Genomic DNA, 10,980 nt, shown 5'->3' with positions numbered 1-10,980 from the left:
TCAGAGGGGGCTCCAATGAAAGTTAGTGAACATAAGAAACACAGAGTCAGAGAGAAGAGCAGCAGGAAGCTCAGCTCTGAGTTGTTGGCTCTGACAATCGGAGTTGTTTTGTGGTAAATGAAAACAGCCGCTGCTGTAACAGCCAGAAATGCACCAGTGACAGAGAAAACGGCAAGAATGATTCCCAGAACTTCATCAAAGGAAAGAAATTCAACAGGTTTGGGAAAACATATGTCCCTTTGTGAATTTGGCCAGAATTCTTCAGGGCATGGGAAGCAATCAGGAGAATCTGAAAAAAAGCGATATGTATATATATATGAAAATTTTTTGACATTTTTTATTTTATTTCTATTGTCTAAGGCAAATATGCATGTAAACTTTAGATTCTACCTGTCATATTACTGATCTCTCCTTCAGGACATGATATACAGTCGTAGCAGCAGATTGGTTTTCCTTTCTGCAACACTTTACGAGTTCCTGGAGGACAACTCTCTGAGCAAACTGAGACTGGAACCTGTAAAGAATCACAGTTAAAACATCTGTTTAAATAAAATAATTTCTGACCATGTCCACCTTCTTGTTATTTCTTACAATTAGACTCATGTAATTGTGACTAATTTTTCATTTGATAAACTTTTTAACTGTGATATTTACTTGTGTGTCACCCTCCACCCAGGTTAAGTTTCCATTGATACGGAACTGCTGACCCACCGGCAGCGATGCGTCATAATATCCCACTGTTACCGGTTCAAGCACTCCACTCTCACTCTTCTGCCAGTTCACCAGCTCATAAAAAGCCATTGGATCTCCATTAACATCAAATGACACATGATAACCATTTTGGGAAAAGTTGACTTTCCTTAGTTCAGCATAAACCTGTGTCATAAGAAAGAAAAACAACAGAGAGAAAATGACAACAGTAGCTTCTAAAGATCATGTTTGGGTAACTACTACAATTACTTGATCCTACCTCGTTGGGCTTTAAAATGATGCGTTTGTCACACTGAGTGTAGCCGTTTGTTTCCTCACACACTGCACTGTGAATGGCATGAGCTATTGCATAAACAGCCTTGTACACCATGTTATTAATTCTTAACTGAGACGTTTCAGTGTACGGGCTTCGGAGGGCTTTAATATCTTCAGTTCCATCACACATTTTTTTGCTCAGATCAGAATCTGAAAACAGATCATAAAAAAATATATATATTTTTTTTTTTTAATTTGTCAAAAAAAGCCACTATCTTGAATTTAGAGAACATGCTGTCTTAATTAATAACCAGAAAATCAATAAAAAAATATATAAGCAATCTATTTAAAGTCCTATTGTGTATCATTTTAAAACCTGCTGCTTTAGTGTGTATTTCGCAAAGTTGTATACTAAAAAGAAAACCCTCTGCTTGCTGATTTTTCTTTTACTTTATCACCTAAAATCATCAGTTATTTGATTCGACATTTCATTCAAAAAGAATTTCAGTTCAGTGACAGTACTAAAAATAACATAAAAACGAATGAAATATTACAGCACAGGAAGGCCATGTGCAGTCTGTGTGTTTTTCAGCTAAAAAGTGTGCAGAAACTGCTAAACTTATTTAAATCAGGATTCTGACATTACTCCATTTTCCCCATTTGTACAAGATTGATTTTTCATCGGTGCATTACCTTATGTAGATGTGATGCTATATGAATAAATGTGGTTTGCTTTTTTATGGAAATGTTGCAAAAATGAGTTGAAATACACTTGTAAAGATTGGATTTAACACAACACATAGTATGCAGTTCAATCATGTCGAATTAGAACATAATTCAACATAAATTAGAATACATACAGGGCGTAGTCTGCGTTTCTTACAGGATATAAACCATTTTCTTACTTGGTGTCAGACTGCAGTTGAACGCCTCCTCCCAGAACTCGGTCAGCGCGGAGGAAGAGGCCACGTCTGAGGGAGAGAGATCCAGGAGGAAGTCTCTCAGCCCGGGGGTGACGGATTGCTGAATGGCAACTCCGATGGTGCCCGCACAGAAGCTGAAACTGAGCAAGTACGGGTCACCGACCCAGCCTTCACTTCCGATCCACTGACGAGGTGGAGGCGGGTCCCGAGCCAGCTCCTCCAAGAGGAACTTCATATCTCCAGAAGAGGCGAACGCCACGACGACAGCGGCAGTGGAGCTACAGAGACATTGGAAATGTGTTACACTTGTAAAGCTTTATGTGAAATTACCACAAAATTATGTCAGAAAACAAATAAAGTAGAAAAGTTGACGGAGAAACCTTCGGATCACATCAGCAAGTCTTTGGATCTTGCTCGGCGGGTCGGTCCGGTAGAAGGCTTCAGAGTACTCCACGCAGATCCCCTCTCTGAGCGCCGCGTCGAGAAAGGACGCCATGCCATAATTTCCATAATCCGAGTCGGAGCGCACCGCGCCAATCCAAGTCCAGCCGAAGTGTTTCACCAGTTTGGCCAGCGCGTCAGCTTGGAACTGGTCACTGGGAATGGTTCTGAAAAACGTCGGATGCTGCTGCTTATCTGACAGACAGGCACAGGTGGCAAATGGACTCACCTAAAGAAGAAATTAAACAAACCATTTGTCTTTTTTATTTTATTATTTTTTTTTTTTTTTTAGATTTAATACAATAACACACTTTAGAATTTTAGTTTGCGATAATTTCGCACTTCTTACCAACGGAATGCTGAAGGAACGGAAGATGTGGGAAATGCTGATGGATGGAGTGGATCCAGAGTCTCCAACCACAGCTGTCACTCCGGATCGTGAACAGGTGGCCTCTTTGTTGAACACCGGGTCCTGGCCGTTGGAGAGCTGAAACGCCACGTGCACTGACACAGGCACCGCGACGCACGAATCATAGATCTGATATCCGAGTTTGATGCCCGGCAGCAGCTCCGTGCGGTTATTTATCTCCTCAATTGCAAAGATCATTGTGCGGAGGAAACGCAGAACTCGCGGGTTTACACTGCACAAAATCGACCAGGTGAACTCAGAGTCAGGAAATGTCACATCATATAAATGACTGACTAAATATAGCAAAAAATAAATAAATACGTGTAAAACAGCTCATGTGACAATGCAGTTAACACCAAAAATATTTAAAATTGTAGTTTGAATTAGAAATCCTTCTTGCATTTTCATTGTAATATATTAGGAATCAACTTATAATTAGAAATTCTATTTATTCACATTTTTTTTTGTTTAACTTAAGCTGGATCCCCTAAATAACACTCAAAAATGAGTAAATAAGCATGGGCCTTATATGTCAGAGGTTAAGAAACATTGCATGGGGTTGTAAAACTTGTTGAAATATATATGAAACAACACAAAACATTGCAATAAGTCACAACATATCCATTGATTAATTGTTTTTTTTTCCCCTCTTCCTCTTACTAACCTCCCTGTGCATCTCGGAGGGTCAGGCCTGGTGGTGTAATTATAAATCACTGTGTAAAGTTTAAAATGAATGGAGAAAACGCCTCCAATGACAAAGTCCCCGTCCTTTGAGAACGCAGGCACACGAGGCGTACCTAGCAGGGTACACTTCTCCGGTGAAGCCTCGGTAATCATCTCAGCTGTCAGAGGATGCGCAGGCTCAGGCCTTTGTGTGAGGCCATTTGCAGACACACCCAGGCCAATCAGAGAGATCAGCTCCAACGAACTAACAGCTAATCTCAGACCAACGAAGGCTGGCCAGATTTCCATCATTTAATTGTCTGTATTTGAGTGTGTGCCTCCAGATTTATAAACCTAGTCTGTTATTTGTGTCAGATGACCTAAAAGCAGATGCACTCAGCAGATGCACTCGCCCCCCTGGGCTTTGGTCGTACTCACTTTCCATCAGAGATAAGACACATGTGCAAGTTTGTTTTTAGTTCTAAGGACAATTACTGAAACTTGAAATTTCTATAGAAAAACAAACAAAAAAAACAGATGTTTTTAACTTAATTTGATTAAGCTATTATTGTTTTTATATGTAGAATTACCATATGTACCTATAAATAAATGCACACATATAAGTTTCAGCATATTTTCTTAATATTTGATAATGTTACATTTTACCCTCAATGACTTAGGCCAAACATTTTGGGTCTCCTTACAAATGAATCTCAGAGTAGTTTATTTAAAATTTGACCCTTTCCTCCACAACAGATGTAACTGACTCCCATGGTTTTAGCGCGACGCTCAGGAGGAACGTGGCAAATGTCACGGTCGGACAGCAAGGGGAAGAAGAGTAGGACCGTTCCTTCAGACCGTCAGTTCAGGAAACCACACACACACAAAAAAAAGCTTAGCACAGTGTGACCCCGCTGGCCATTGTGCAAAGTAAAAAGTTATGTCATCTGTCCACAAACTTTTTATGGGACTGAGTTTGGGGATTTTCCAATGACTTATAAAAGTTACTTACTGCAGCTTTGATAACTTTAAAGGGAAAATATTGTGTATTTTCCATATGGTGACATTTTATACCGCAATCAATATGTTACCTTCAGTTGTTATAAAAAATGCTGTATAGGTCAAACATGACTTACAAGAAATTTGACCTTGAAATTAATGCCTTTAAATTATGCCTTTGTCTCTTTAAGAAGTTCCTGCTCTTTCTGACGTTCCACCCTCAGCGCGTCATTACAACGAGCCTTTAACAGCATTCTTACCAGCGTGGCACTGAGAAGTATTTCATATAAGTTCAGCAGCTGCACAGCTCTGCCAGGTGATTTTGCTAATTGCTGCTGTCACCCAGTCTGAAGGAGCAGAGTGGTGGAATCACATGCTCATGAATACTTTGGAAACCCTGAATGGTTGCCAGTGACAGGAAATTAAGTAATTTCTCAAACATGCATGTTTTTGATGAGGGAATAAACATTATAACATGATGTAAAGCTAAAAAAAAAACAACCAGAAATCTATTTTGTGTAACACCCTCAAACAAATATATTTTTAAAAAATAAAGAAACTAGGAATAAAAAAGACTGAATTAATATAGAAGAATTATATTTTTGCAACTTGAAGCAAAACATTATATCTGATGTTCTCAAAAATGAACAAAATGGTTCCAAAAACATCTGCCCACCTTACCACAGTTATTGAATTTACACTAACATTAAACAGGTTCCTTTTAAAATATATTTTTATTTAACAACTAAAACGTGATACAAACTGAAATCAGAATGTTGTAAAATAACGTAACTATTTACTGTAGTTTGATTATACTTGTTAATATTTCATTTTACACATAAAGAATTATTAGTGAAGAAAGACACCAGAAGGGAAAGATGTGGAATCATAAACCAAAGTATGATTTCAAAATTCCTTATGTGTCCAAATTCCTTATGTGTGCAATATTGTCCAATATACTGTTTTGTTTTAAAATGTCTGTCATTTTTTTGTTTAGTTTTTGTTCATCAAAAATTTCTTGGTGTTCTTCTCCGGCTGAAACAAAATAATGTAACACTTTGGAGCAAATATACACAGTATCAGTCCAAARCTGGAGGCCAGAATAGCAAATATCTCCACAGCCACAGTAAATTTTCCAGGAGAGCTGACATAAGCTGGGATGAAGGTGATCCAGACGGCACAGAATATCAACATGCTGAAGGTTATCATCTTGGCTTCGTTGAAATTATCAGGTAGTTTCCGAGCTAGAACAGCTAACACAAAGCAAAACACAGCCAGCAGGCCGATGTAGCCGAGCACAGCCCAGAAACCAACAGCAGAGCCTAACGCACATTCCAGGATGATCTTCTCCTTGTAGGTGGTCAGATTTTTCACTGGGAAGGGAGGACTCACAACCAACCAAATGATACATATTATAACCTGAATTAAGGTGAGAAACATGACAGTCATCCTTTGCTGTGTWGGACCAAACCATTTCATAGCATTACTACCAGGAAGTGTAGCTTTAAAGGCCATTAGAACCACTATAGTTTTSCCMAGAACACAGGAGATACAGAGAACAAATGTGATGCCAAACGCTGTGTGCCGCAGCATRCAGGACCACTCAGAGGGGGCTCCAATGAAAGTTAGTGAACATAAGAAACACAGAGTCAGAGAGAAGAGCAGCAGGAAGCTCAGCTCTGAGTTGTTGGCTCTGACAATTGGTGTTGTTCTGTGAAGGAAAAAAACCGCCGCTGCTGCAGCTGTAAGACAGGCTCCACTAACAGAGAATACAACCAGAGTGATTCCAAGAACTTCGTCAAAGGTAAGAAACTCCACAGGTTTGGGGAAACAAGCCTCTTTCTCCGGATTAGGCCAGAATTCATCATGGCACAGGAAACAATCAGGAGAATCTAAACAAAAAAACAAAAAAACACAAATGCACTTTTAGTTTGGAATTATTTAATTATGCAAACATGCATGTGAAAGAATAAGAGTTTACCTGTCATATTACTGATCTCTCCTTCAGGACACGGTATACAGTCGTAGCAGCAGATTGGTTTTCCTTTCCTCAACACTTTACGAGTTCCTGGAGGACAACTCTCTGAGCAAACTGAGACTGGAACCTGTAAAAGAGAAAATGTCAAAATACCAACTTCACCAGTACAGCAAACAATTGCAGTTCTGAACATTAGCCTCTTTACTTGTGTTCCACCGTCCAGCCAGATTAAGTTCCCATTGATACGGAACTGCTCTCCACTCGGCAGTGATGCATCATAAAACCCCACTGTTACCAGCTCAATAACTCCATTTTCATTCCTTTGCCAGTTAACCAACTCGTAAAAAGCTACAGGATCACCCTTATCATCAAAAGAAACATGATAGCCATTTTTGGAAAAGTTCACTTTCTTTAACTCAGTGAAGACCTGTGAAGTAAGAAAGAAACACAGAGAGAAAGGAATCAACTCACTTTTAAAAAAACTTTCAGATCACCTTTTTCACTCAAACTGACCTGTTTTGGCTCTAAGCTGACAAGTTTGTCACACTGAATGATGGCGTTCCTTTCCTCACACACCGCATTGTGAATAGCATGAGCTATCGCATAAACAGCCTTGTACACCATGTTACTCGCTCTCAACTGAGACGTCTCAGTGTACGGGTTCTCAAGCCTTTTAATGTCTTCGGTTCCATCGCACACTCTTTTGTTCAAGTAAGCATCTGGAAACAAATAAATGATCTTAGTTTGTGAAAGAACATTTGCACACTCACCTTGAATTTTAAGCATTAGGACTTGGGTTCAATATGTTTAGATGCAGCTCAAAAGGAATGCAAATGCCAGACACCTAGTTTTGCAGTTTGTGAGTGTGTGTCTTCAGTCTCGAGTCTCTAGAACAGCGGAAACACTCCTGCTTCACGTCATGTTCGTTCGTTAGAATAAAAAATGACCAAAAGCACAGGACTTTTCAGTCGCATACATTTCAAGAAGAATAAAGAAGAATACATAAGCACTTTTTGTGGCATTCTACTTTTAAACCTAAGCACACACTCAATCACAGAAACCATCACTGATCCTTACCAAAATTATTTAAACGCTACAAAAAATATTTTAAGAAAGTAAAAGGTTAATTTTCATTAAAACATGTTTGTATAAAATGAGACATTTATTATTATTAGTAGTAGTAGTAGTATTAGCAAACATAGTAGCAGTAGAAGTAGTACAGCTTCAAAAATATGTTTAAGTATATATTACTGTATTCAAGAAATTACTAAATGAAATACAAATGAGCCACTTTGTAAAACAGCAGTTGAAACAAATTAAGTTGACTAAAAAAAATAAATAAAAATAAAAAACTTTTGGATTCATTGACCAACCAAGATTTCATTCACGAATATTAAAAGAAATGCATCAGGTTAAATATGTAAACGAGATGTAATCTGTTATCATAAAACGCGTTTATAGAACAGATGACAGTTTTAAACGGAGTGTCTTGTTTTCCTCACTTTCTGTCAGACTGCAGTTGAACGCGTCCTCCCAGAACTCGGTCAGCACTGAGGACGCAGCCACGTCTGAGGGAGAGAGATCCAGGAGGAAGTTTCTCAGCCCTGGGATCACAGCTCGTTGAATGGCAACTCCGATGGCGCCCGCGCAAAAACCGAAGCTCATCAAGAGAGGATCCGTCACCCAGCCCTCACTTCCGATCCACTGACGAGGCGGAGGAGGGTCCCGGGCCAGCTCCTCTAACAGGACCTTCATATCACCAGAGGCCGCAAAGGCCACAACAACAACGGCTGTTGATCTGTGTTCACAAAAAACACACATTAAATGAATGAATGTTTTAAAAACATAAAGTTTTGTGACTTATTGTTTATACATGAAAACAGACATCAACTCCAGGCATCTGTGCTTCGATGTAACTGAGAAAATGGACAAGGGCGAACACATAAAGTAATCTTCTGTCATATAATCATATAATCTGTCTGCAAAAAGTCACATTTTAAACGATCAGAAACCTTCGGATCACATCAGCAAGTCTTTGGATCTTGCTCGGCGGGTCGGTCCGGTAGAAGGCTTCAGAGTACTCCACGCAGATCCCCTCTCTGAGCGCCGCGTCGAGAAAGGACGCCATGCCATAATTTCCATAATCCGAGTCGGAGCGCACCGCGCCAATCCAAGTCCAGCCGAAGTGTTTCACCAGTTTGGCCAGCGCGTCAGCTTGGAACTGGTCACTGGGAATGGTTCTGAAAAACGTCGGATGCTGCTGCTTATCTGACAGACAGGCACAGGTGGCAAATGGACTCACCTAAAGAAGTAATTAAACAAACCATTCGTAATTTTTTTTTTTTTTTTTTTTTTTTTTTTTTAGATTTAATACAATAACACACTTTAGAATTTTAGTTTGCGATAATTTCGCACTTCTTACCAACGGAATGCTGAAGGAACGGAAGATGCGGGAAATGCTGATGGATGGAGTGGATCCAGAGTCTCCCACAGCAGCCACCACTCCAGACTCTGAACAGTTCCCGCCTTGGAGAAATACGGGGTCCTGGCCGTTTGACAGCTGAAACGCAACGTGCGCGGCCACCGGCACCGCTATGCACGAGTCATAGATCTGATATCCGAGACTGACGCCGGGGAGCAGCTGGGAACTGTTGTTTATTTCCTCAATTGCAAAGATCATTGTGCGCAAGAAGCGCAGGACACGAGAGTTCAAGCTGCACAAAACCAGAGGGTTGATGTTCAGACAAAACTTGGCAACAAATAGTCAAAAAATCGGTCTGGCTTTACAGAAAACAATTGATGACATAATTCATCTGCAAATTCAAAACAAATGAAAATTATCATACTGAATTTTTTTTAAAAGATCACAATTTCACATTTTTTAATGTTACATATTGTTTTTTTGTTTATAAACCCTAAATGTATGTCAGTGTTTTTTTTTCTTCCCATTGTCCTAAATGAGGCCTCTTTGTTATTTGAGGTAACAAATGTCATGTTAATTGCTAGAAGAGCATTCATTATAACAAAAAATAAATAAATCATTTTCTAATATAGCCTACAACATGAAATGGCAAAAAAAATAAAATAAAATTCAGCAAAACTTCACATTTTTGTTGTTCACTTCTCCATACTAACCTCCCTGTGCATCTGGGAGGCTCAGGCTTGGTGGTGTAATTATAAATCACTGTATAAAGTTGGTAATGAATTGAGAAAATGCCTCCAATAACAAAGTCTCCGTCCTTCGAGAAAGCTGACACACGAGGCGTGCCCTGCAGGGTGCACTGCACCGGTGCACCAGCCTGAGTGAGAGGATTTGTGGACTCTGTCCTCTGTCTCAGACTATCCACAGACCCACCCAGACCACACACTGACATCAGCTCCAGCAAACAAACAGCCAATCCCAGAGCATTGAAAGCAGCCCAGATCTCCATTCCTCAAGAGTCTGTAGGAGTAAACATGCGTTTTATAGCTTTTTAAGCCTTCTACCATTATACGTCAGGTGACCATTTACCTGATGAGGGGACAACCTCATCTGTTTGCTTCTCTGACTCCTTTTACATTTTCTTATATTAGATTGTTTCTTTTATTCATTTATACCACATATAAACATTGCTTATGTGTTTTTGGTGGTATTTTTTAGTAGTTTGGAGTGTAGTATATATGTTTTTTTTTTGTATTTTCTTATTCAGATAAACTTGATTTGCTTTGTAATACGACATAATTGTGCAATTTCACAATATGAAAATAAATTTGGAACATGGAGTCGCGCCAATTTTGAAAAAAAAACTCTTGGTTTTTGATGGCCCAAACTATGAAAACGAAGACAACAGGAAGCAACTGTTGTCTTCGATCATGGAACTTGGATGTTTTGACCTATTACGTGAACTAACTTATTCATGTGTGATTTCAAAACACAGCAATTGCAAAATTGTTTTATTGATATTAGCAGAATATAGATGAGGTTTAGCAGACATTTGGTAACGTAAATGCAGTTTGTGTGAGTCTGTCCATCAGCTCCTGTTTTGCTGTTCATGGTGTCATCACTGCTGTAACGACAAATAACTAGTAGTGAGTTCAACCCCCCAAAAACCCACTATTTTGTATTAGCACAGTTTTAGCATAGTGCTATGACTCTCCTCCTGGCTCAAGTTGGTATTTCAGTCCAAGCGGTGTATCTCTGCAAATGGCAGTATAACAGAAAGCAGAGAGATGATACTGTCACAACAAGAAGACATTTTTAAGAAAAACGTACAAATCAGATTTCTTCGAAAATGACAACAGTTTTATTTGTTTGTGATGTAAACAAATACTTTGTACTTGTCAAAGAAGTCAACAACAGGTTAAATGGACAGTGTCAGAATTAGACAAAAGCAGAAGACATTTGTCGAAATTTAGAAAAGATAACATTTCTGACAACATGTATATAAAATTTTACTCAAACTGAAATCGTGGTCATTGTTTGAACCCACCTGAAAAAATTATTTTTTGTTCATTAAATATTTCTTGGTGTTTTTCTCTGGTTGAAACAAAATGATGAAACACTTTGGAGCAAATATACACAGTATCAGTCCAAAACTGGAGGCCAGAATAGCAAATATCTC

The 10,980-nt window shown here is 39.1% G+C and overlaps 2 protein-coding genes and 1 pseudogene across 2 annotated transcripts in view; all 3 read right to left on the bottom strand.

The window, feature by feature from the left end:
• Positions 1-2,937, bottom strand: part of LOC103474267 (extracellular calcium-sensing receptor-like) — a 36,562-nt gene extending 33,625 nt beyond the window's left edge. The window contains exons 1-6 of the mRNA XM_017308143.1: positions 2,680-2,937; positions 2,270-2,559; positions 1,872-2,167; positions 971-1,176; positions 655-876; positions 391-514 (exon numbers count right to left, since the gene is read on the bottom strand). Coding sequence (XP_017163632.1) covers positions 391-514; positions 655-876; positions 971-1,176; positions 1,872-2,167; positions 2,270-2,559; positions 2,680-2,937 — 1,396 coding nt within the window. The remainder of the gene's footprint in view (positions 1-390; positions 515-654; positions 877-970; positions 1,177-1,871; positions 2,168-2,269; positions 2,560-2,679) is intronic.
• A 2,274-nt stretch (positions 2,938-5,211) lies between these two features.
• Positions 5,212-9,761, bottom strand: LOC103474238 (extracellular calcium-sensing receptor-like). Its single transcript, XM_008425071.1, has 8 exons — positions 9,515-9,761; positions 8,802-9,093; positions 8,392-8,681; positions 7,882-8,177; positions 6,893-7,098; positions 6,585-6,806; positions 6,383-6,506; positions 5,212-6,293 (listed from the first exon to the last, which is right to left on the bottom strand). Exons 1-8 carry the CDS (start codon positions 9,751-9,753, stop codon positions 5,395-5,397), a joined length of 2,568 nt encoding a protein of 855 aa, XP_008423293.1. The 5' UTR covers positions 9,754-9,761; the 3' UTR covers positions 5,212-5,394.
• A 762-nt stretch (positions 9,762-10,523) lies between these two features.
• The window catches only part of LOC103474266 (vomeronasal type-2 receptor 1-like), a 5,621-nt pseudogene continuing 5,164 nt past the window's right edge, over positions 10,524-10,980 (bottom strand).

This window comes from Poecilia reticulata, linkage group LG13 (assembly GCF_000633615.1).
Source record: "Poecilia reticulata strain Guanapo linkage group LG13, Guppy_female_1.0+MT, whole genome shotgun sequence".
NCBI lineage: Eukaryota > Metazoa > Chordata > Actinopteri > Cyprinodontiformes > Poeciliidae > Poecilia > Poecilia reticulata.
The sequence above is the reverse complement of the archived record's forward strand: the minus strand, read 5'-3'. Positions and strand labels throughout refer to the sequence as shown.